General features: G+C 39.9%; 1 protein-coding gene across 1 annotated transcript; it reads left to right on the top strand.

The window, feature by feature from the left end:
• LOC127210499 (transmembrane protease serine 11E) lies at positions 1-22,551 on the top strand. The gene is made up of 10 exons (XM_051170158.1): positions 1-47; positions 602-726; positions 5,113-5,234; positions 7,822-7,889; positions 9,281-9,444; positions 10,936-10,974; positions 12,844-13,024; positions 13,957-14,216; positions 16,970-17,112; positions 22,333-22,551. The coding sequence occupies exons 1-10, from the start codon at positions 1-3 to the stop codon at positions 22,492-22,494; spliced, it is 1,311 nt and encodes a 436-aa protein (XP_051026115.1). The 3' UTR covers positions 22,495-22,551.
• Positions 22,552-27,316: the final 4,765 nt, after the last annotated feature.

Raw genomic sequence — 27,316 nt, 5'->3', positions numbered from 1 at the left:
ATGAGGCCACGGAGAAAGGGCTGCCAGGACATTACTGAAGCTTACAGGTAGGTATTAGCTCAAACAGCTGTGTTCATTAGAGGGCTTCCATAACCCTATCTATGCATCCTCAAGGTTTGGTTTGGAATTTAATCATAACATGAGAAGGCAAGTAGAAATAGGTCTGTAATGTGGTATGGGGTTTAACCTTTACTACACTTCATAAACCATTTAAAATTCTATTGTCTACAGCACCCTGCTCTGTAGCTTGGTCACAGCTTGCTGGCCATATGACAGCTAACTCTTCCAGAAGCCCCATGTACAGGTCAGGCACTACTGTCATTACTTTATATATGGAACTTTTGTTTAGTCCTTATAAGTAGTCCTATGATATAGGGACCATTACTATCATCTCTGTTTTATAGATAAAGAAACTAAGGCATAGAGGGGTCAAATTACTTGTCCAAGTTCAGGCAGTCAGAACCAGGATTTGTCTCAGCAGCTGGGAAGCAAGGCGGCACACCGCAAGGTGGCACACTGTCCTCTGAGTGTTCTTAACTTGCCTAAAGTGTTGATCAGAAGTCCACATCCATATGATCCCTCTATTTACTTTCTTCCTCAGGCCACCTGTGCTGAGGGCCAGGAAGAGAACTTGTGTGGAGCCCTGGGTTGTTGGCCTCATCTCTTTTTTATCCCTGATTGTCCTGGCAGTGTGCATTGGACTCACTGTTCACTATGTCAGATACAGTAAGTATGAGATGCTCTGGCATCACGGCCCTTGCTCCAACTGTTTCCTCGTGGAATTTCATGTTTTGGCTTGCCTCAGGGTTATTTCTTCACCGCTATGGTTTATTTGCATTAGCCCCGAACTCTTTGAATGCTTTGTTTTTGTTTTGTTTTGTTTTTATTTTAATGTCCACAAACCAAGGAGGAACCATCTTTCTATCTTTGGTGGAACAATGCTTCCTGTTAGGGATAGAATGCTACTTTTCAAAATAACTGGCATGTGATGAAAGAGTCTTAAATAGGGGAAGACCACAGGTTAACTGGAATACAATATCTTGAGTTAGTTGGGATCACAGGACAATAACCTTGATTTAAAAACACCTAGTTGGTCAAAATTTAAACATTCCAATAAATGAGTTACACACTGACATGTCACGTAGGGCTAATCTTTGTGCTGTACTAAGTTGGAGAGATGTTCACAATGGCGTCTGGCTAGCTGAGTGCCTATGTCATTTACAATCTCATCCGGGGACATTCGTGATCGCAGAGGACAAGATGTGCTGAGGCAAATTATGAGGAGGTTCTCTGTGTGGTTTTGAGGTCTCTCCCGGCCAGATGAGCTGCTGGTTGCTGTTATTAGGCAGACGCCCAGGGGACTGCAGATAGAACAACCCTGCTGAAGTCTCCCTTTACCCTGCTCCAGGTTTTAATTAGTTGACTTGACTGTGACCTCTTAGTTTAATATCCCCTTGTGTGACTAGAGTCTGTTTTGCTACATGAAGGCCATGAAACCGTAGAAGCAAAACACTTGACTCTAATTTAATTGGGAATTTGATGAAAGTGTTTTTTCTCTACAGAGAAAGAAAGATTTGGATCTGGCTATCTTCTCCCGCTAGCTCCAAAGTACAATTTCAATTTTCAAAGCAAAGTAGAGACATCTCTTCTGGATGGTGTGAAGAAAACCAGTGCTTCAGACAAATATTTTTTTGGGTGGTATTTACATACATGCAGATCTTTAAAAATTGGAGTATCTTTATTTTGATAATAGAAATTTCTCTGGAATGCTTTTTAATACAAAAACGTTGCTAAAATAACATTGCAGTACAGGTCTGTCATGAATATCCTGAGCCTTGTCATGTTGTAAGCATTGTTACTCCTTGATGCATGTATGTCTATGATTTATTCATTTTATATTTCCAAAAATGTGAAGATCCTGGCATAGATGATTAAAAAACAAGTGACATATTTTTAGGACTATCTGTTTTCATATAGTAATGTTAGAGGCCTGATCATTTTTGTAAGAGAAAAGTGCTTCCTTCTACATCTCCTCTGCATTTTCATAAACCAAATTTTATTTTATTTTTTATTTATATTTTAATAATTTATTCATATTACATCTTAATTGTTGTCCCATCCCTTGTATCCTCCCATTCCTCCCTCCCTCCCATTTTCCCCTTACTTAACTCCCTTATGACTGTGACTGAGGGGGACATCCTGCCTCTGTATATGCTCATAGGGTATCAAGTCTCTTCTTGGTAGTCTGCTATCCTTCCTCTGAGTGCCACCAGGTCTCCCCTTCCAGGGGACATGGTCAAATATGGGGCATCAGAGTTCATGTGAAAGTCAGTCCCTACTCTCCACTCAACTGTGGAGAATGGCCTGTTCATCGGCTAGATCTGAGTTGGGGTTTGAAGTTTACCACCTGTATTGTCCTTGGCTGGTGCCATAGTTTGAGCAGGACCCCTGGGCCCAGATCTGCCCATCATAATGTTCTTCTTGTAGATTTCAAGGACCCTCTGGATCCTTCTATTTCCCCCTTCTCCAAGGCTTCTCTCACCTAGAATCCTAATTGGATACCAAATTTTATAAGTCTTGTTCTTTTTGTTGTTTATTTTGTTTTTGTTTTTTCTTTTTGAGACAAGGTTTCTCTGTGTATTCTTGTCTGTTCAATATGATGGGTCTTTTTCGTATGTGTGCACTGAAAATGGGTCATGTTTTCTAGTGGCTAGTTCTTGTGTCATACTACTTGGTTGATCAGTCAGTCAGAAACTGTTATCACACAACTTCCGGTGCCCACACAGCACACCTGAATAAACAATGATTCTTTTATGTTACTATTTTGTATGTATGACGTTCCATCTGCGGGTGGAAACTAACAACAGAGTAGATAAAACAATGAGTGTTTGGGAATCCACATGCCAAACTAAACAGATGTGTTACAGAATGAATAAGAATGTGGCTAGGTTTGGAAAAACATCATTTTGAGACTCGCTTTACAGTGCTCAGGACAGCTTAGAATTGTTTGTATGACTCCTGTCCCATACCTTTGGGGCTTTATTTATACTTCTTTGTGCTGTGAATTTCAGGTGACTCTCTGAGTGAACAGCATCACTGTTAAGTTGTAGAATTACAAGTCTGTTAGAAAATAATCCACAAACTCATGCTCATTCATGCTTTCTGTTTCTTGTTTGTTTTTGGTTTTGTATTTATCTTTTTTTTCCCCCCCAAGACATGGTTTCTCGGTGTAACAGAGCCCTGGCTATTCTGGACTCACTTTGTAAACCTGATTGGCCTCGGACTCACAGAGTTCCTCCTGCCTCTGCCTCCTGAGTTCTGGGATTAAAGGCATGTACCACCATGCCCAGTGCTCATTCATACTTTTAACATATTCAATATCCATTAAATTACAAAAGATATCACATAATACTAGAAGCTGAAAATGCATCTAAAACTTAGTGGCCTGTTGACGTCTACAGAACTGTCAATACTCGTCCTGTTAAAGGAGCTCACTAGGCATTTGGGCTGTCTGGGAGGTGATCTGGTATTCACAAGATGTGATGCACCCCCAGAACTACTTCCAGCCTCTGACACACTGTCAGGAGCCATTGATTTGGGGGAAGTTCAGTAGGCATGAGAGATCTCTGGAAGGGATCCAGTATTTGCAAGGTCTGTACCCTGATGCATCCCAGAATTGCTTCCAACCTCTGACAACCCTGTCAACTGTGCACAGCTGCATCTCTCTAAAATCTAGCATTAGAGCCAGGCATGGTTGCACATGCCTTTAATCCCAGCACTCAGGGAGGCAGAGGCAGGTGGATGACTGTGAGTCTAAGGCCAGCTTGGTCTACAAAGTGAGTCCAGGACAATCAAGACTACCTTCAAGGCCAGCCTGATCTACAAAGCGAGTCCCGGACAGCCAAGGTTGCATAAAGAAACCCTGGGCTCCCTACCCTCCTTTCTCTTTCAATCCTGATCAGTTGCCTGAGGCATCAGCTCCGGCCACCCAAGAGATAAAGTCAACTGGAAGGGCATCCACATTCAGCCCCGGAGACCCCACCCTGGACCTCTTCAGAGCCGCAGGCAGGCATTAACACAGAACAAAGTACAATACTGAGTATATAAGTTGTTCCTGTGGTTGGTCCATATGAAAGTGCTGGTAGTTGGTCATGTTAAGCCATGCTTAAGTGAATAAAGGGGGCTCTTATCCAATTGAATGTGTTATTGAATACCGGGGACATTAACATCAGCTTGGAAAAAGAGGAAAGAGCCGGGGTCTGGGTGAGGCACAGTCCATTTTCTTACAATCACCATTTCAATGGTCTTGCGTTACTGTTATATTTATAACGCTTGGCACAACGATGCTCACAGAAATGTGGCAGGCACTAATAGTCACTGGAGTAGACACAGATGTCTGATTCTTCTGTGTAGAAGAGGAAAACTATACTACATTAACTCTACAGTGGGTCAACAAAGCAGGTCATGTGAATTGGCAGCAGAGACTGGACACAGTGGCAAAGAAGCAGGAGAGACATCCCCTAAGCCCAGTGGGAGAAATAAGTTCTGTGACAAAGGAGCCCAGTGAACCTATATAAGTGTCTTTGGAAGGTTATGCCAGGTGGCAATAGTAGCCCCCTAAATTTCTATTTTCTCAATTCCTGTTCTCATTTCCATCTCCAGCCAAAACATATTTTCTCATGCTACAATCCAGAATGAATGGATAGCTTTCTGAATAGGAGGGGGGGGGTTCTACTTCTTTAATATAAGCCCTGGGAAGTTTCTTGATATAACCAGATGTGTTCATTCAGATGACATGACTGGATTTCCTTTGGGCTAACCAGGGAATGAATAACACATGAATCATTAGCCCACAGCTCTTCCGTGGTATTTGTACAGCATTACAGAGCACCGGGCATTTCTCACAGCTTTTATACTCTGTGTAATAGGATGATGAGTACTTTTCTTTATTCTGATATTGCTCTGGAGCCTGGAGCAGGATGACAGAGCAGATGACTAGGAGTAAGAACATTACTTCTTGTCTTACTGTTTCTAATAGTCAATGTATGGGGTAGTAGTGATGTTTTACACATCTGATAAAGATTATGATGGGGTTTGCCTCTTTCCTTATAGATCAAAGGAGGACCTACCATTACTATAGCACATTGCCATTCACAAGTGACAAGCTATATTCTGAGTTTGGAAGAGAGGCTTCTAAAAATTTCACAGATATGAGTCAGAGAATTGAAACTATGGTAAGTATCCTTTTCTCCATGTGTATGACACTGGGATGGCCTGGTTTCCAAAATATCTAGTCAGCTGATCCCTGCATATCTTTGAAAACTGATAGAAAATCATACAAAGGGATCCAAAACAAAAATCACAATACATAACTTAGAAGACTGGATCAGCAAGGCCAAACTAAATAGCATCTAGCCATTCATGAATGTCCTTCTCACTCACATTTTCTACACTTACATATTATTCTTGATCAGCATAGTCCAGAAATTCTGAGGATGTGAGGCTTATGTGGAATAAGGTTCTTTCATATGGATACCCAACCCATAGAAGAGTCTCTGAGCAAAAGAATGAAGTGATTAAAATCATTCCAACCCAAATATAAACACTATGCTTACTTGTAGGCACATCTAATGTATATATTTGGGGTATATAAGGCTATGGAAAGGCACCAGTATTCCTTCTCAGGGAGGAATCCAATAGTTAACCAATAGTTAAGAAAAGAGAAATTTAGGACCACAGACCAAAGGAATTCTCATCACTATATCACCTAGACAATAATTTGGAGCTTTCTTGGCTAGTGAGGTAACTTATGATATGAAGTGATGCGAAGAGAATTGAAAAGCAAGTTCTGCCACCAGCCATCAGTTGGATGTGTCAGCGGATGGTAGATAACTCGTTTCATTCTGGACAGATTTCCTCGTATGGTAATTTAGGTATTAAATTAATATGCTTTGCAAAATGTCTTCTAGTTCCAGTATTCTGAATAGGGACAGAATGGAAATAATTCATATTGGTCTGCTTTTGTTGTCGTAGTGAAATACTTCAATAGTCTATTGTCTAGTGAAAGAATGTTTATTTTGCATCATGGGTTGGAAGGCACTAGGTCAAAGGCATCTGATGATGGCCTTCCCTTCTTGTTGGCATCAGAAGGAGGCTTACCACATCACCAGCCCAAGACAGAGAGCACTTATGTAGTCCCTACTGTTTTCTCGCTCTTTCTCAGAGCCACCTGGATTCAACCTTGGGCTCTGACCTAATAACCGTATCTAATTTAATTCACCTCCCTAATGCCTCACCTTTAAACGCTATGGTTTTTCACTCTCTTACTACATTACAATAGGATTAAATTGCAATGCACGAAGTTCTGGGAGGCGTTCAAACCATGTCTAAGCTTTAGACTGATGACAGCCTTTCACAGAACTGGGTAGGTCACTAAGGAGGAAACCAGATCCTGGCCACATGTCTACTTGCAAGGAAACCGTAAGAAGCACTTCCTGAATTTCCTGTACACACGTAAAGTAAGAAAAAGGAATGGAGCTCAGAAAGCCAATTATGTCACTATCCCCTTCTTTTTTTTCTTGGTGCCATTTGCCAAAATAAGTTTTTTAAGATCCAGATTTATTTAAATCTAAAGGAATATAGATCTTCAGTACCTTCAAAATCAATAATAATTTTGCAATTACTTGATAAAAAACATATCTTTAACTTCCAAGTGAGCCACCAATTCGAGGGCATGACTGTAATGTTGTCATCGTAGCATTGGTCTTGGAGGACAGATTGAGGAATCAAGGAAATATAAGAATGAAATGGAAAGCTCCCTTGATCTGCTTATCCACAGTTAACAAGAAGTTAACTGAAATCTTTACCTTCCCAAGCCCTGAATTTTAAAGTTTAAGTTCATTTGAATTATTTATAGCAAGAAATATCTTCACAAAACACTTCTGTCATATTGTTAGAGAAACTTCATAGCTGTGGAATGCAGGGGACTTTCTCACAGTGCTGCCAGTGCTGAGCTGGGCACGCAGTACGTGAGCACACTTGGTAACTGTGTCACACCACACTGCCATGCATTCATTCCAATGGCCAGCTGTCACTTAGGAGAAGTACGTCACTTCCCCTCCGGATCCATGGGTCCAAACACTTTTTTTTCCCTCCCTTAAGTTGTTTTGCTCAGGCATTTTGTCACAGTGATAGAAATCTGAAAAATTAAAGTTGATGGTTCATTTGTGTGTGTGTGTTTGTGTGTGTGTGTGTCTTCAGTAAAAGTTCCTAACTCAGGGTATAGAGGGTGAACTGATTCTTAAAGGAACAGTGCTCACCGGTTTTGATATCCTTCTGACCAGAACCTGTGGGTCCCTGCTGGCCTCAATGCGACTCCATTCTGGGTACTGAGAGGTCAGCGCCCAACACTGGGTAGGACGCCATAGAGCATTCTCCAGCTTCCGCACAGTGTGCATGGTGCTCACTGGGTTGTGTTTGTTTGCTTACCTTGTCTTGTATGACTCTTCAGAGCAGTGGTTCTCAACCTGTGGGTCGACACCCTTTTGGGGTCAAATGGCCCTTTCAGAGGGACTATCTAAGACCATGAGAAAACAGATACTTACGTTACGATTCATAACAGTAGCAGAATTACAGCTGCAAAGTAGCAGTGAAAATAATTTTGTGGTTGTATGTGGGTGGTCATCACAACATGAGGAACTCTGTTATAGGGTTTCAGCATTAGGAAGGTTGAGAACCACCACTCTAGAGCATTGGATTAACTTGAAAAAGAAAACCTCAGAAAACTGTTCTTGCTGATCTGCTATAAATATTCTTAAACAGGTGAAAAACGCATTTTACAAATCTCCGCTAAGGGGACAGCTTGCCAAAGCTCACATTATCAAGTACAGGTATGTTGAACCTAAAAGGTTGATTCTGGGCTTAACTACTAAATATATTTAAAATACCAATGATGTGATGTTGATTTAGCTTAACAAGCCGTGGGCAACAACGTACTTTATTTAGCCTCCAATTTGAAAAAAATGAACATTTGCAAGATGCCTGCTGAGAACAAGAGTATAATTATTGCTGATGCTATAGTGTGTGTGTGTGTGTGTGTGTGTGTGTGTGTGTGTGTGTGTGTGTGTTATGCTAATCACAACTGAGAACTAATTGAACAGCAAGTAGTACCCTGGCAAACGAGATCAGTATGTCTTCATGTCTTGCATTCCCCACCCCTTATCCCAGTTAATTTAGCCTATTTTCTTTTGTTCTACATTTTTTAATGCTTCAAACATTTACCTAAGAGGATTTTAGAATTCTTATCAACTACTGATAGATAGGCAAGGCCAGAACATAACTTTTTACTGTTGTTGGTTTGTATTCAGGAACAAAGTCTTCTTGTGCAGTCCAGGTTTGCTTTCAACTCCCAATTTGGTTTTTCTTTTGCCTTAGTCTTCTTAGTGCTGGGATTACAAGTGTATTATTACTTGGCAACACACAAGAATTGTTTATTATAATTTCAAATGACAACACTGAACTATGTCCCTGTCTGTGACTTAGCTGACATCTCTGAGGCATTGCTTTGATGATTTTTTTTTCCTAAAAAATTTTATACTTGAGATCGCATCCTTCTTGGATCTCTCTCTATGTCATAAATTTCCATTCTCTTAAGGAGTGCACCGTCTACATGGTACCTTATGCTAAGTTTTTTATGTCCACACTGAATGTTTTTCCCAATTTCTGTGGCTATTTGCCTGTTCATGTACACCTGGCGAAAGGTTGCGTAGTGAATTCCCTAACTCAAGAAGAATCTAATCACTACTGAGAAACCTGAGGTTGCCACCCAAGTCTCTTTCATCTGGATCCCTGAGAACTATAAAATAACTAATCTGTACCAGCTGTATTTCCCAAGTCACCTTGCAGCGTGCCCACTTCTGCGTCTCAGCCATCCTGCCATTCATGGCCACTCACTCTTCTTTCCTTTCGATTCTATAACATACAGAAGAGAGAATAGTATGAGAACCTCAGAGTCAAGACACCAGCAGACCACAGGGGTGAGAACCTGAGTCTGTCTGATTGAAGGAAAGGGGGCGAGATCAGTGATGTTTGTTAAGTTTTAATATAGAAAACACAGCATTATAGCAAAAAGGAAAGCAAAGAACCATGCATAATAATTCCATACAAACTTCCTCCCTCCCTCAATTCTTTCCTTTCTACCCATTTCCCTCCTTCCCTTCCTTCTTTCTTTCTTTCTTTTTTTTTTTTTTTTTTTTTTTTTTTTTTTTTTTTTTGACAATAGTGAAGAAGACGATGGAGTGTTGGCTCACATGGTGCTGATTTTTCGAATTCGCTCTACCGAGGATCCTGAAATCGTGCATAAAATTATTGAACATGTTCTGCATGAAAAGCTGAAACATGCTACAGGACCCCCCAGCGTTGATCCTGAATCAGTTGAAATTAAAAGTAGGTTTGTTTGCCTTGCTTACTTCTCTTACTCAGAGAAATTCTAAGATAGCTTTAGGCATTCAGTTAAACATTCTTTTTCACTTTAATTGCTGAGGTCCTGAGACCTGTAAGTCATTGCTTTGGAATAAATTGGTGTTAATGAACCATTTTCATTCATGAAAGTGTTCTAAGCGTAAGCCTCGCATGCAGGCTATTATTATATTCTGAGAAGTGTGTTCATACATTGGATACACAATCTAACTGTACGTGGAAAAAGTGGCTTTGAATGTTTTTCTTCTGCTTGTTGCTTCCACCACGTGTTCTGAGAGTATGACACAGAGAAGCTTCAACATGCATTGTCATATCTGCTTTCTCAAAATCATTAACCAGTGAACACTGTAATTCACATATATTCATTTCTGTGTGGTTTTGCTACTGAAATCGAGCAGGTTGAGGTACATAGTTTTTGTTGGTTTGTTTCTCTGTGACCACAAAGGACTATGTAATGTTATTTTGGCCATCTCTTTCCATGAGGAACTTGGACGTTGCTCTTCTGTGCCCATGTGGCTTTTTTCTTATCCCTCGGGAATTCTCCTCCATCTTCCTCCTCCATCCCATCTGCTCTCTCTCTCCCAAGATCTCTCTGCCTTCAAAATCTTAGCCATTCCTAGCGCATTTGCCTGCCTAGGTTGTCGGCTTTTTATTGGTCAAACAGAAATAAGGCTTTTTTTTTTTCAAGACAAGGTTTCTCTCTGTAGCCTCAGTTGTCCTGGACTCACTTCGTAGACCAGGCTGGCCTCGAACTCACAGCGGTCCACCTGCCTCTGCCTCCTTAGTGCTGGGATTAAAGGCGAGGGCAGGAATAAATCTTAAAGGAGGAATAATTCTGCTCAATCTGGGCAGTAACCAGATCTTGGGGGCCAATAATTAGCATCAGAATATTCAGACCAACCTCCAACACAAAGGCATTCTCAGTAAAAGAACAGATAAAACTAGAATTTTTAGAAAGAGGTTGAGATAGAGAATAGATTATTTGAAACAGACTATTAAGTAATCAAGATTCAATAATTAATCTTCCTTATATCCTCCATTTTTCTTAGAATGTCGTGATGGATAAGGTATAAAAGAGGAATCTCTGTAATACAAACTTCCAGTGTATCAAAAGTACTAAATACCAGGAAAAAAACTAATAGATTAATATGTTTTTTTGCATTTAAAATACCTGTCCTCTCATATGTTTTCAAAGAGAACCGCTTTGACTACTATAAAATTACTAAAGCCAAGAAATGTGAACACTTAATACATTCTGTACCTCTTTGTTTTCTCTTTGAAGCAGAAAAAAAAAGAAAAGAAAAGAAAAGAAAAAAGCATGATAACCCAACTGTATTTATTTCCTTATATCCTGGGATACTGTTTTAGAGATTTATCACCTGTCTAGTGTTGAAAAGCTCAGACAATGAAATTCTGTTACACTCACCCCAACCTATTCACCATTTGTGTGTATTTCAGAAATCAACAAGACAGAAACAGACAACTATCTCAACCACTGTAAGTTAAACTTAGTCACTGAGATTGCATTACTTGATTGCAGAAACGTGACACTGCAGAACATTTACATGAGCCTTGTGTTGATTCTGCAGATAGAATAGAGTTTGGATGATGTGTACAAAGCTCATAGCACTTTATTTTGTCTCCACTAAAGAACAGCAAAATTGGGAGAACTTCAGATTGGGTGTTCAGGTGCCTGTGACCGTGGAAATGGAAGTTGACCCGACCTGCGAGGTTCGACTAAAACTCGGGAGGGAGGTCACCTGTTGAGAATGCAAGGCAAAAAGAAGGAGAGCAAGTCTGATTGATCAAACTCTCAATCTTTATTAACCAGGCAGCAGCTTTTATAGTTCAGAAGGCAGGGAAGCATATTGCTATAGCAACCCAGCTGCAGGCTTTTCTCAAAACACAGGGAATTCCAGGCAGGGTCATAATGTCCTGCCACACAGGGTATCTAGCTCCCTCTTTGTCTAGTCTAACTGCTAAACTATAACAGAGCTAGTTTCTGGTGAAAGGCAAGCTCTGGGAAAGACAGAGATTTAAAGGTGCAGCCTCTGACAAGATGGCTGAACATTGGCCATATGGTCTATCGTCCCCAACAGGAAGTGAGTGAGTTGGACGACTGTTAAAGAGGAAGAAAACGCACTGTTTGTCCATGTGTTATTTTTCAGCTAGAGATACAAACTTAATGTCAATCTACTCTAAATAAAAGCGTCTTGATGTTTCTTATTTACAATAGAAATTGCAGGTAATTATGGACTTGTATATTTGATGAAATTAAATATGAAAATTTAAAGGTCTTATTCTAGACCCAGTCCTTCACTCTCTTACTGCAGAACAGTCATGATGATAAAAGAATACACTTAATAGTTACAAAATTTATAACAGGACATTATTTTCTTAAATGGAAAGAGGGATGGCGAGATGGTTCAGTAGGTAATGGCACTTGTTGCTAAGCTTGACGGTCTGAATTCAATCCCTAGGACCCACATGGAGAAAGTAGGGAACAAATTACTTCAGCCTGTCCTCTCTCTCCTACACACACACACACACACACACACACACACACACACACACACACACAAAGAGAAAGAGAGAAAGAGAAAGAGAAAGAGAGAGAGAGAGAGAGAGAGAGAGAGAGAGAGAGAGAGTGCAGTAGACACAAGTATATACACGCTAAGTAAATAAATGTGATTAATTAAAATAAAATCTCAGAATGTTGAATAATTAATAAATACCACCAAGTCTAGAATCAAAATATAATCGAAATGACACATGCTCTTGCCATCAATAGTGATTAGGAAGCTAGGATGTACAGATTCCATGTTAGCCAAAAGTGATGCAGAATGGGCAACATATATTCTCTCCAAGCAGCGTACACTCTGACATAAGGAGATGCTTAAGACAAATTGATGACCACATAATTCTAAAACAGTAGTTTTCACCCAAGGGCCTTACTATGGCATAAAAAACCATGCCACACTGTGGCCTTTTCATCAGGATTGTATGAAGAAATGTTACTGATACCTAGGAAAACCTTCACTGTAAGCAAAGCTAGGGGATGATAACAAGAACAAAACCATTTGTGTACACATATGAAATGATACAATTAGTATGGTCATTAAGGGAGCATGAAAGAAAAGTCATAATTAACTTAGTTTTCAAGCAGAGAAATTGATAGAGAGGTCACCTTAAGACAACTAATGGCAGAGTTAAATCTCACAAGGTGAATAAGAGTTGACTAAATAAAATATTATTTACACAAAAAGAAAAACATCAGAAAACGTTTGATCTTTTGGATTTTACAAAGTAAAAGAAAATTGGGATGCTTAAGTGACTGCTAGTTAGTGTCTGCTGTCTACTTGGCAGGTTGTGGGACACGACGGAATAAATCGACAGCCCAGACTAGTGTGAGGATTGTCGGTGGGACACGAGTAGAAGAAGGAGAGTGGCCATGGCAAAGCAGCCTGCAGTGGGACAGGGCCCACCGCTGTGGAGCGACCTTAATCAACAGCACGTGGCTCGTGAGCGCTGCTCACTGCTTTCGAACGTAAGTCCCGACCTTTGAGGAAGGGGCAGAAGGAAAGTGCATGTCTTTTTACATTATCTATTCATTAAATAACTCAAGAAATTTTGAGAGAGCTAAGTTTTGCACAAATCAAAAAAAATATAACGTGTATCACAGAATATAAAAGGAATCTGAGAAAACTAAGTAGGAGGTCTTATGGTCTTTGAAAATGAAAATGTCAAAGTACATTGTTTTGGTAAAATTACTCATTGAGAAATTTATGATAGTTTCACAAAGTACATAGGAACTTTAAGTCACATTTGAATTCTGAGTTTATTATCAAATAGAAGAACTGATAGCCACTAAGTATCTTTATCTGAACTGGGGGTTCAGCAGGTGATAGGTTTGATCTCCATGAGGATATTCTGAGAAGAAAGATAAGGAAGTGTGAAGCAAGTGTGAAGCAATTTTATAACTGAATAGTTGATTTATGTTAGAAGGAATGGTGACTTTTCAACCTGGCATAAAATGTTGACAATATACACAGTGGAATCTTTTTAAAGTTATCTGTGACCTCTGTGGACTTCAGAAAAAAACATTCTTTTCTTTTTTTAAAGAAGAAGAGCATGTGGGGCATGTAGAATATATTTACTGTCATTCTATGCAGGATTTTTCTTCCATGTGTTGCTTGTAGCCACTGACAACAAAGGCCTCTGGATCTGCAGTAGCGACTATGATGCATAGTGTGACATGTGACCTAGGAAAAGCACCCTGTGGTTTTTCTACCTGGTCTCAACCCAGAGCCCAGTTCTCAGAGTTGAAAGAGTTCATTTCTGTTGATATGAACTATAACTTAAGTTTTTATACTAATACATGCAGATACAACCATTCCTTACAAATTATAATATTGATGTTAAGGTAAATCATCATCATCATCCTAATCCTCATCCTCATCATCATTATTATTTTGGTAGGCACAGGGATCCATCCAGATGGACTGCTTCCTTTGGGGCAACATTACAACCTCCAAAACTGACCACAGGCGTCAAGAGGATAATTGTTCATGAAAAATACAAATACCCGTCACACGACTATGACATTGCAGTCGTAGAGCTTTCAAAGCCTGTCCCCTGCACAAATGCAGTGCACAAGGTTTGTCTCCCTGACGCAAACCATGAATTCCAGCCGGGGCAGAGGATGTTTGTGACAGGATTTGGAGCACTGCAAAATGATGGTGAGCATCTGAAGGGGAAATCAAGTCACAGGGAGCAAATTTGGAGTACGAGGCATTTAAAGAACCAAGAGCTGTATGAAAAAAAAAAATGTTGCTTGTTCATGTGGACTCAGGCTAAGGCCAGCAGGCTTTAGGCCACTTAGAAGTGCGTTCTTTCTTGCCTTCAGCTCCTCTCTGATGCCCTGCCGCTGTTGCTGTATAATACTGGCAGGTATGGGAAAAAGCAGCTATGCCTGTTAGCCACTGAATTTCTCTTTATTAATGGGTGTATGCACCTGTAGGGTGTGTGTGTGTGTGTGTGTGTGTGTGTGTTTGTATGCTTGCTGTGTTCTCTGATGTGTACGTTTGTGTGCTTGTAGGGTGTGTGTGTGTGTGTGTGTGTGTGTGTGTGTGTGTGTGTGTTTGTACGCTTGCTGTGTTCTCTGATGTGTACGTTTGTGTGCTTGCTGTGTTATCGGATGTGAGCACGTTTAGGCCAGAGAGGATAATGTCAGGATGTTTTAGTCATCCTTCTCCACCTTATTAGTTATTTATTTGGAAACAAAGTGCCTTTCACACTTTTTTCTTTTATTCTTCTCTCTTACATTTATCCCAAACATAGTTTCCCCACCCTCCCCTCCTCCTAGGCCTCCCACAACCTCTCTTCTCCCCCAGGTCCACTCCCCCATTTCCCATAAACAAACAAACAAACAAATAAATATACCAAAACGCAGGTCTCCCAGGGATATCAACTGACCATGGCATAACAAGTTACGATAACACTAGGCCAAATCCTCATATCAAGGCTGGATGAGGCAACCGGTAGGAGGAAAAAGTGTCCCAAAAGCAGGTGAAAGAGTTAGAGCCACCCCTCTTCCAGTGTTGGGAGTCCCAATTAACACCAAGCTACAACTTATATGCAGAGGACCTAGCTCTGTGAGCTCCTATGAGCTCCTATGAGCCCTGCTTAGTTGATTCTCCAAGCCATGTTCTTGGGGTTCTTGGGGTGTCCTTGACCCATCTGGCCCATACAATCCTTCCTTCCCCATCTTCCGCAGGGTTCCCCTGGCTCCCCCTAGTGTTTGGCTGTATGTCTTTGCATCTGCTCCCTTCAGTTGATGGATGGTGTCTCTCTGAGGACAACTGGGCTAGTCACTCAGCATCTCATTGACTCCCCTTGCCCCCGAGTTTTGCTTGTTTCTATCTGGGGTCACTGGGATGTCCAGCCTCTGGTTCCTGGCCATTCAGGCCATGTCAAATGTGAGCTTTCATGGCATGGGCCCCAAGTTGGATCAGTCATTAGTTGGCAACTTCGATAAGTTCTGTGCCACTATGACCCCTGCACGTCGTCCAGGCAGGACAGATTGTAGGTTGAAGGTTGGTTCAGGGTCCAAATGTCCCATTACTAGGAGTCTTCACTAAGGTCATTATCAGAGATTCCAGGAGTTTCTACTGCACTAGGTTTCCCCATTGCCCCCCTAGTACCTCCTAATTCCAGTGGTTTCTCTCAGTTCTATCTCCCTCTATCCCTTCTCCTCCATGCCTGATTTCTCCTTTTCCTTCCTCCATCCCAGGGGTTTCTGTTTCCCTCTTAAGGCCTCTTTGTTTCTTACCCTCACTGGGCCAATGAATTATACAATGGTTATCCTTTACTTAATAACTAATGCCCACCTATAACTGAGTACATACCAATGGTCTTCCTGGGTCTGGTTTACCTCACTCAGGATGATTTCTTTTCCTGGTTCCATCAGTTTTTATGGATGTCATTTTACTGGATGAAAAATTCATGAGGTCTTTTAACACCTCAGTAATACTCTGTTGTGGAAATGTACCACATTTTCTTTTATTTTTTTCTTTTTCTTCCTTCCTTCCTTTTTTCCTTTCCTTTTTTTCCTTCTTCTTGAATGTACTGGAACTCGCTCTATAGACCAGTTTTGCCTCAAACTCATAGAGACCTATCTGCTTCTGTCTCCTGAGCACACATTTTTCCTTATCCATTCTTTGGTTGAGGAACATCTAGGTTGTGTTGAGTTTCTGACTATTATGAATAAAGCTGCTATGAACATAGTTGAGCAAGTAAATAGAGCATCCTTTGAGTATATGCCCAAGGATGCTATAACTGGGTCTTGGTGTATATCGATTGCCCATTTTCTGAGGAAGTACCATATTGGTTTCCATAGAGGCTGTGCAAGTTTTCACTCTTACCAGCAATGGAGGAGTGTTCTCTGCTCCACATCCTCATCAGATGAGCTGTCTCTTGAGCTTTTAATAGGATGCCTTACTGAACCCAGAGCTAGCTGCCCTCGGTTTCAGGTGTATATTGCCATATTATGCTGCAAGTGCTGCCACACTATGCTTTTGCTGCTGAATTCCTTACTAGATAATTATCTATGTGAGAAATTAGGGTTTGGTAACATACCTAGCAGTGAAGGTTAAGTAATTATATAACCATTTTCCCTCAAAATAATCTTGTGGAGTGCAAACAATTTGAGATTCTTTCTTAGTCAGTGAAAATTTTATTTAAACTAGTTAGAAAAAATTCCTAGAACTATTCATGTTCTTAAAACACACACACACACACACACACACACACACACACACACAGAGAGAGAGAGAGAGAGAGAGAGAGAGAGAGAGAGAGAGAGAGAGAGAGAGAGAGAGAGAGAGAGAGAGAGAGAGAGAGAGAGAGAGACTGCCATTTTATCTAATAACTGGAGCAGAGTTTTTTCAAGTTAATAAAATATAGGTATCTACAGAAATCTGTCTCTTCTCAGGTTTCACTCAGAATCACCTTCGGCAAGTACAAGTGGACTACATAGATACCCAAACCTGCAATCAACCTCAAGCTTACAATGGCGCCATCACTTCCAGGATGCTGTGTGCTGGCTTTCTAAAAGGAGAAAAAGATGCATGCCAGGTGTGTGTTTGCCAATTAGTATACTATATAACGACTTGCTTAGCTTTCATTTGAAAATAATTATGGGTTCACAGATCTGCACAGATTTCACAGAAGAGTCACGTGTACTCTTTGAAACAGCTTTCACTACATGCTATTTTATTGTGTGTGTATATGGTGTGTGGGCATGCATGTAACACAATGTGTATGTGGCTCTTCCATATGCGTGCTCCAGGCATTGGATGTAGGGGGAACCAGGCTTGGTGGCAAATGCTTTTTTGCACTGAGCCTTCTTGTCAGCCTGCCAGTGTCCTCTTAGCTGATTTCTTTCAGGGGTTAGACTCACACAGACATGATAAACCTATAAAGAAGTATAACTATGTAAAATCGACGGCGTAGACAATGGTACACAAATATATGTTCAGGTATATGGTATTTTGCCACACAAAGATAGATTTATGGAGTTGCTGTTGCAATCAAGATGAAGCCTATTACATTACCCTGAAGAACTATATTTGGATAATAAACTCTTAGCCTCCCCTCCCATCTCTGATATGAAGCAATTGCCATTTTTCGCTATCTCTATAATCCTGTGATTTTTAGAATGTTAAACAAAATGGAATTTCAATCGATTCATGTGCTACTACTCTTGGCTATTTCTTTGTAGAAAATAATCCAGTAATTCCTCTAATTTGTTTGTGTAAATCAATGTATGGGAAATATACATTATGATAGTCCACTGGTATTAAAGTTTTATTCATTTGAATGAAGTATAGAATAGAAAACATATCTTCCTTTAAATATCTTTTTATTAAATATTAGTAAATATAAATATTTCAATTTATCCTTTGTGGAGAGCTAGACTAGGAAATGTCTTCTTTGATTGTTAAGCATTAATTAGGTATTCAAGTGGAGAAGAAAAAAAATCTGTTTATGCAAAGGTTATCATGCTGATTCCCTTTCAAGGTCCCTTTTCTGTTTTAGGAACATCCTGTAACCTTTTAATGTAGGTCTGTTGGGGACAAGATCATTTTGTTTATTTGTTTGTTTTGTTTTGTTTTTGCCTGACACACCTCTTACTTCTCCATCATTTCTGAAACATCATTTTGCCATATATAAAGTTTTAGACTGACAGTTTTGTTTGGGTCCTTAAATCATGAGCAGAATCTACAGCCAGTAGATTTGCCTATTCTTGACTTTCTCCATGACTTCTCTCTTTGTCTTCAAGAATTTTCTTTAGTCTTTCCTCATAGAGGTTTGATCTTCCATCTTAGCATGAATTTCATTGGTTTTACTTAGCTTGGGGTTCGCTCACTTCTTTTGAATGTATAGGCTTATGTCCTCTGATTACCTGAGGGAATTTTCAGCTGGATTTCTTTGACTTCTTTTTGGAGTTCTTCCACTACTTCCGGGTCTTTAACGACAACCATGTTACATTTCTGGCTATGGTTCCAGAGGCTCATGAGTTGCTCATTGTTGCCTCCACTTTGTTTTTCTCTGTTATTTGCTTGGGTGACTTCTTAGATTCTGATTCAAATCTCTATCCTCTCCCACCCTTCTTTCATTAAGCTCATCTGCTGAATTGTGTCTTAAATGTGGGTTATCGGGTTATCAAAATTCTAGGGTTGTCATTTTATTCTCATTTGTGTCTAAGGATTCTTCCCTGAGGTTTCCTTTATTTATTTTTTTGTTTAGTTTTTATTTGTTTTACAATTTGAGATATTGTGATTTAAAAAAAAAAGGGGGGGGTTCCTTTAAGGCGTTTCTATGTGGTACCTCGAGCTTGTGTCTGTGTATTGCCTTTTATAGTTCGAGGGGAGAATTTCCTGGCTCTTCATAGAATGAGTAATTTTCAAGTGTATTCTGAATATTTGACTTTATAAGAGTGCTGCTAACTTTTCTGTCTTAGTAGCTTCTGCGGATGCACACCGGCAGCAGATGGTTAGCGTGCGGCATTGTCTCATTGCCTCCTATAGGAGAGTGCCTCATTGTGTCTGATCCTAGGTAGAACCTCAGCATCTCTGTGAAGTCTTCTCTATCGTCACTGTGCCTGGAACACCTTGTCACCGCACCATTACAGGCTGCTGCTGACACCACAGCAGAGTGATTTCATTCCTGCTTGGCAATGATGAAAAGAAGCGACTACCCAGTTACATTTCTCTGACCTCATTGTAATGAGAAGAGACCCATGCATGTTATCTCCTGGTTGTAGGGCATGCGCCTGTATAGTGATCATAGCTGTGGTAGGTAAGGTATTTACTGTCCTTTCGTATGGAAGAAGGTGTGGGTGCCAGTTAGCTTGCCTTAACGCCAGCGTAGAGAGAAAGGAGCCCGTTTACACAGACTGACAAGCCCTGAAGTCTATGTCTTAGTTAGGGTTTCTATTGCTGCTATGAAACACCCTGATCAAAAAGGAAGTTGAGAAGAAAGTGTTTATCTGGCTTATACTTTCATATAACTGTTCATCATGGAAGGAAGTGAGAACAAGAACCCAAACAGGGCAGGAACCAGGAAGCAGGAACTGATGCAAAAACCGTGGTGGTAGTGGTGGTGGTGGTGGTGGTGGTGGTGGTGGTGGTGGTGGTGATGCTACTTACTGGCTTGCTCCTCATTGCTTGCTCATCCTGCTTTCTTATAGAACCCAGGACCACCTGCCTAGGGAATCACACCACCCACAATGAGCTGGGCACTCCCCTATCGATCACTAACTGAGAAAGTGCTCTATATGTCTGCGTACAAGCCGCCCTATGAAAACATTTTCTCAATTCCACTTCCCCCCTATTGGATCACTTTAGCCTGGGTCAAGTTGACATAAAACTACCCAGCACAGTTGACTTATTTGATTTTGACTGATGGCTTAGTAGTTCTCTCTCCCTGACTACTCCATTTCTGACGCTTTTACTAAAGAGATTTTTTTTGTTTGATTTAAATTTATTTATTTTATCCTGTGTGTATGAGTGATGTGCCTGCATGTGTGTGCACCACACGTGTGCCTGGATCAGAGGAAGGTATTGGGTCTCTTGGAAACAGCATTACAAATGGCTGTGACCCACCACTTAGGTGTTGAGATCCGTATTCAGTTCCTTTACAAGAGCAGCAAGTGTTGAGCCACCTCTCACACTGGGGTTGGGGGCGCGGTTGAGGGGGAAATTTTTTTTTCTTGAGACGTTTAAATTTAAATTTTTAATTGCACCTGTTCACAGCTTAACAACTTTGTGACTAATTCAGCTTCAAATAACCAAATCACGTGAAAGCAATTTATCGCTGTATTACTCACTAAGCCTGGAGTTACTTAGTCTAATTTCCTTTCTTCTCCTTACATTTCAGAATATCTTTATATTTGTTTTATTTCCAGCATCCGTGGTTGATAGTTTGCTTTAGCCAAATTTAACCAGAGTAGATGGGATAACTCAATTCCATCCTAGTTTGAAGCACAGACATCTCATTGAACCCAGTTTGCAGCCTGGTATAAACTGTCTAGGGTTATCAATTCTGTGTCTTGGTCAGTATGAAAATACATCTCTTGATAAGGCACACAAATGATTCCCTCAAAAATACCACTAATAAAATACTGGAGAGGACTATGTGATTTACTGGATATGTTCTTCCCACAATTTTTACTTTATAATTTTTAAAGACTAAGCTTAGCATGTTTTCTAAATTCCATGTTTTGAAAATCATTCTTTTACCCTGCGCTTTAGTCTAGATCTGTACAAAGACATGTATTATTTTCAAGATGTTATTTTACAGATTTTCATATGTTTTCTAGTGATTTATTGAGAACACTGCCTGTTTCCACCTTCACAACCCCCACTGCTTTTAACCACTGATGGTACCCTACAGACCTTTCCTGCCTTTGTCCCCTGGACAATCAATTTAGCCATGTTCAACTTACTGTTTTGAGCTCTCCCATATAGCTGACCTTTCTGCACTCACTCCCGTGGCCAAGGCTCAAGGTTAGACCAATTTTATTGTGTTTATTTTACTCTCTTTTACCTTCATTGCTCCTGGAGTAATACATGGAACAAACAGCGGTTATTCTGTAAACCAACCTCCTGTGGTTATCAAATAATGAAAAGTTATTTGAAAGTACACTTGCCAGTTCCACACTTGCAAACGTTTCCATTCCCTAACATATTTTGGCTTGAGTTCAGTACTCAAGGCACTTTTGTGATTATTCAGGAACACGAAGAGAGCAGGGAGATCCTTGAGTGCCAAATGTGAACACTTCCGTCTGAGAGGGAATCGTCTGTCGATTTTCTCCGCTTTGGCTCTGTACAGCTTTACTGTCACAAAATGGCTAGTAAGCTATAACAACACTAGCTACTGGGTCTGGTCTCTCTTATCTCATTATTACGTGGCAAATTCCTCTTTTCTAAAAATGACCTTTCTTCGGGTCCCCTGGTTCCTTCAGTTACCCAAATCTATATCTTCCAAATTAAACTCATGTCCAAATTCAATCTTAACTTTCCACCCACTTCTATGCCATTTCCATCTAATCTCAGTTCTCCACCCATTTCTAAGCCATTGCCGCTCACATGTTTTAGGTTGTTGGTGGGAATGAAAACGTAATTGCCACCTAAAACTCAATAGGATCATGAAATGCTATTTTAAAACTATGTATTATTATTATTATTATTATTATTATTATTATTATTATTATTATTATTATTATTACTTTTACTCGTGTGTGTGTTTGTGTGCGTGTGCGTGTGAGCGCACATGAGTGTAGGTGGCTGTAGTGTTGGATCTCCCTGGAGCTGCAGTTACAGGCCTTTGTGAACAGGGTTGTCCTGAGTACTAAGGAACCAAACTGAGATCATCTGAAGAGCGTTGCAGGCTCCTAGTGCTTGGGCCGTTATCCACCTTAAATGTTAAGGTCGTCTCAGTGGATTTCCAAAGCTCATGTCTGTGTTCTTTCTCAGTAATAGACTGTTCATTGCTTTCTGGTGGGCTATGTCATACTAACAAGGAGGCAGCCTGAAGAAGGAGCCATCTTGTCAGGGGCTAAGCCCACAGCAGCTAAGTCCTCAGTACCGTTCTCTTCAGCGGAAGGAAGCTTTAGGTCCATGTACTGAACCCTGCGGCCAGCTCTCCCCTCAGCAGAACACCTTTTGTAGGTGGCTGAACACTCCAAAGACTTGAAAATAATCACGTTCGTTATAGTTTATCTTGGGAAAATAACAAATTCTTCTTTGGTAAGCTGAATTATAAATTAGCAGTTTCTTCCTTTTTCCTTAGGGTGACTCCGGAGGACCGCTGGTTACTTCCGATGTTAGAGATATCTGGTACCTTGCTGGAGTGGTGAGCTGGGGAGACGAATGCGGCCAACCCAATAAGCCTGGTGTTTATACTAGGGTGACAGCCTTCCGGGACTGGATTGCTTTCAACACTGGGATCTAAAACGGAGAGACCCAGTGGAACGAAATGCAGGTTTTCGTCAGTAGGCTGTTCTCAGAGACACACAAACTCAGAAGAAGCCTTGCAAACCAGGAGGACCTGAACCATTGCACCGAACTTCCCAGCTTTGCTCTTCACCCGATCCCGGAGGGACTCTGCCACCTGCACTCATTTAGTTTCTACAAGTTTTCTGTTGCCAAAGATTTGACGTGCTGGTCCAAAGTACGCATGCGTATGTGCAACCGGAAGCAACTCTTTCTTTCATTTCATCAGCTTCTCTCATAGTAGTACATTTCTACTTTTCAAGTCCTAGATAAGGAATAAAATAAAATGTAAAAAAGAAAAACAATGACTTTTTAAAAACATACATAAAAAGATAGTGATTAAAAAAAAAATAGAGTGTGGGAAATGATCACAATCATTATAAAAGACTAGCAAGCCAGAGGCAGCGACAGACTGCTCAACATTTCACATTGGAGAAGGTGAGAAAACAGAGAAATGAATATATAGCTTAATTTTCTTCCTAAATAAGTAACAAGAGCTGCATGAGAACTGTTGTCTTCTGTGACTACGATGATCACACGAGCTGTCTGTAATGTACTTGTTATGAACAGATCAAAGAAAATAATATTTATTTGCAATTGACTTGCTGAGGATGTCAATATACAACCAATGATGAAACAAACAAGTCACTTGCTTGACATTATTAACATGAAAATCAATGAAGGAATAAAGGAAGAGAAGAATGCTACTAATCGATTTACTGAAAATTCTCTTAAGGGTTGAGGGTAAATTGAAAGTTTATTTCAAAATAATCAGCTTAACCCTTGTGTGGTAAAATAATTCTATAGGTGAATGGAATTTAAAAAGACTCAGTCTAAATTAATGACCATAATGGAATTATTCCTAACCCTTCCCCAACTGCAGATCTGGGCTGGAATAAGGCTCAGACATTGATGTGTAACAATGGTCATGTGATTGCAGCTGGGCCTTGGGCTTCTATTTTGAAATGATGGCAGACATGCTCCCTCTGCTGTCATTTTCAGCCTGTGCGTGAAAAGTTGGCTGATTACATTCATCTGTGCTGAGATGTCACTCACTGGGACGACACCGTACAGAAGGCCGTCGGCACTTTGCCGAATTGGTACCTGTGTCAACACAAGACTGAAGAGGGAAAGGTTGATACTGGCTTCTCTTGTGGTTTTAGTTTGGTAAAATTACTGTTGGACCATTAGATATCCTATAAAATCCAAGTGATCCAGACTATAATGAACGTAGCTCTAATGATGTGGTCTGTGATGTGTTAAGGGTAAGATTTCACCAAGGCATTCAGCAACCATCTCCTCATTGTACATAGGCTCTAAGAGATTATATAACACAGCACCTTGTGCCATAGGATAGCTGTATTGAAAAACTAATGTTATCATGAAAAATATTGACTTCTGTTAACGCAAATAATATTCACATACCAACTTGTCTAAAATAGGACATGAAAACTGACATGAATTGTCAAATGTTTAATGTTCTGGATTATTGTTCTATTTAGTAAACTCTGGGAGAAAGTGGGAAAACGATGAACCGTAAAGATACGTAAGGCTATTAAAGTTATATTAGTTTTAGGGACCTGTTAGAATGTGATTCATGTGGCTGGAGAGATGCTCAGAGGTTAAGGACTCATACTGCTCTTCCAGAGGATAGAGATTTTGGTTCCCAGGACTCACATTGGACAAGTCTCAACAGATATAACTCCAGCTCCTGGAGCATCCAACACCTCTGGCCGCCATGGGCACCTTCTCATGTGACCACACCCAGACATACACACACACACACAGAAAGTAGGAAAACAGTCCTCTTTAGGAAAAGTCTACAAATTGGTTATCCAATACCAAGTGGTCACTCTTAAAATATACATGTAAGTAACATTATACAGACTGAGCAGGATGTCTGTCTGTCTGTCCGTCCGTCTGTCTGTCTGTCTGTCTATCTATCTATCTATCTATCTCAACAATTAGTGAAAAAAGAGACCATGAATTTGAAAAAAGAGCAAGAGAAGGACAAATGGGAAGACTTGGGGGAAGGAAAGAAAAGAAATAATTTAAAAATAAATTTTAAAAAAATCTTAAAAAAAAAAAAAAGAAAAAAGAAAAAAGAAATAGATTTCCAAAGTATTCATGTGAGCCTCTAGGTGGCACCCTACAGCTGTGGGAAGTTACAAGGAGAGCCATCTGAATTTAAGGATATTTGTATTTTTCAAGATACAGTGAAAACAGAAGTCAAAATTCTGTATCTCGGTCCCCAAAACCACAAAATAAAATTCATTTTGGAAATATGTATATATAGGTGAATTTATGTAAATTTAACTCATTTATTAGTATTTTCCAGATTTCTGGAATTTGAGTTCTAAACTAAAATAAAGTTAATGCTGCATGATTTGAAAATCTCTCTATATAAACTCACTTTTTTATTTTATTTTTTTGAGACAAGGTCTCTCTGTGTTAGCCTTGGCTGTCCTGCACTCCCTTTATAGACCAGGCTGGCCTCGAACTCACAGCGATCCGCCTGCCTCTGCCTCCCTAGTGCTGGGATTAAAGGTAGGCGCCCCCACACCTGGCGCTTATAAACTAACTTTTAAGGATTTAACTTTAACATAAATTTTAGAGGTTCAAGTTCTATGATGGCTTTATGCCGCTTATGTAAATATATGTAGCATTTCCTTATATAAACGATTTAAAGGGTAGAGGCTTGTGCCACAACAAAAAATATGAATAATTGTTCAAACATTATATGAGGTAGTCAACACAGTGCCACATTCCTAAACTAGGAATCTCTTTTAATAATATAAATTGGGCTTCGGTGTTCTTGAGGACATCAGGTGAGAGCCATAATTGAAGGAGGTTAACGAGTAGTGGTGTTAGCAGTATTTATTAATTACACAGAACAGACATTTCTCTTCTAAAGCTTTGACCTCATACCACCATTAAAATTTACTGCACATAATACTCTCCCAGTATACGTTACTTAATGGTTCTTCTATATATTTTGTTATGCAGAAAGGATAGCTTTATTGTACGCTCATGTGCAACTTAACGATCTTTTCATTAGTGACATCCCATGTATAGGCTGGTGCTCCGATAAGATTATAACGGTGCTAAGAAGTTTCTCTAACCTTCTGCTGTTGTAGCCGTCACAATGCTGCAGTGCTCTGCACTACAAATGACTAACACGATCAGACATATGAAAGCATAGTGAGTTAGCACTTGATAATAAGCGACCATAACAATGGTTCATGTATTTACTGTTCTGTAATTTTTACTGTTAATTTAGGAATGTAGTCCTTCTACAATAGACAAAGTTTGCTGTAAAATGTTGCGTGAGATTATCTCATCATCATCATCACACACCTTGTGTCGAGCAATTGGCCTTTCTTGTCTGGTTTAGTACACATGATATGATGCTCACTGATGCTGACAAAACAGCCTAGTGATTCTTTTCTCAGAATGCATCCGACCAAAAGACAATGCATGGCTATGTTTACACAACAATTTTTAAAACTGATTACAGAGTTTATACGAACTGCTCAACTGAAGCCAGTTATTTAAATAATTTAAGCCTAAATCACTCATCTGTAAGTAAGTAAAATTGTATTCTTATTTTAAACAATAATGATAATAGATTTAATACATTTGTCTTAAATGAAATAATTAGACCACCAGAATGTGCTGATTTCTTGTTAATTTTCACTTAACAAAGTATTTATTTAAGATCATTTCAAAATACAATCGGCAAGGTCCACTCTCCTTGTGAAGAAGGTTTGTTGTAGTTTTCACATCAGATTTTTAAAATGACAAGCCTGATTGATTTGGTTTGATTATCAAGAGACCTAGAGTCCATTTTAAATGTTATCTCCTCTACAAATGCCTCTGTGACCCATCAAGTGGGTAACCTCCTTTGGGATTCTTTACTACTGTAAAATTCTTTCTTAACCTCAAGTAATTGTGGATTTGCTTTCCACACATTTCCAGGATACACTTAGGATGATCCTCTGCATTTTTACTCTTTTTTTTTTCAGCAATGGTAATAGTCTTCTTTTTTTTTTTTTTTTTTTTTTTTTTTTGTCCTGTATAAGGATCCAGCCATATGCAATCGGGAGGTTAGCAGTAAAACCAGCCTGTCAATCTTATTCAGATCTCACCAGCTTAAACAACAAATACTTTTGCGTGTGAATAAAAATGTTTTTATCTCTATGTAATAGAGATCCTTATCCCAAGTTGCAGGATTCCATTCTTTACCAATTAACGCCCTTCCTTCCTTTCACCACAGGCATCCAGTGGAGGATGTTTTCTCCAAGGTTAGGACTTGAATTTTCAATGTAATTCAGCGTCTTTGGATGTAGGACACACACACACACACACACACACACACACACACACACACACACACACACACACCAATCTTGAATTGACCAGGAAACTTTTTCTCTGTTAGCTAGCTCTTATAGTATTAGATGGTAGTGTATGGGCTGCTGGGGAGAAAAGACATCAATAGGCCCTGCACGCTACAGTACCAGGCAGGATGCACTTAATGATGTAATACTCGCAAAACAGTTTATGATGTAACCAACTGTTCTTTTGATTCTATCTGAGGCTTGCTCCATGAGGCGGGAATCATGACTAGTATTGCAAACATGGTCAAACATGGCTTGAGGAGTTACCTTATAATAAGGGGCAGAAGAGTTGTTGAAGGAGAAGAAGGAGAGTGTTATGACCCATATGTTCCCACCATAACTCATGCTGCAATTTACTGCTAATTGTGAGATATGTTGAGA

This window comes from Acomys russatus, chromosome 28 (genome assembly GCF_903995435.1).
Source record: "Acomys russatus chromosome 28, mAcoRus1.1, whole genome shotgun sequence".
NCBI classification, from domain to species: Eukaryota; Metazoa; Chordata; class Mammalia; order Rodentia; family Muridae; genus Acomys; species Acomys russatus.
This window is presented reverse-complemented; position numbering and strand designations above follow the sequence as displayed.

What these genes read in the sequence shown, in the direction of transcription:
- LOC127210499 (XM_051170158.1), top strand. Translation starts at nt 1, where the DNA reads ATGAGGCCACGGAGAAAGGGCTGCCAGGACATTACTGAAGCTTACAG. An exon ending in TGTTCACTATGTCAGATACA is followed by an intron (nt 727 to 5,112) that starts GTAAGTATGAGA and finishes CTTTCCTTATAG; the next exon opens with ATCAAAGGAGGACCTACCAT. An exon ending in TGGAGCACTGCAAAATGATG is followed by an intron (nt 14,217 to 16,969) that starts GTGAGCATCTGA and finishes GTCTCTTCTCAG; the next exon opens with GTTTCACTCAGAATCACCTT.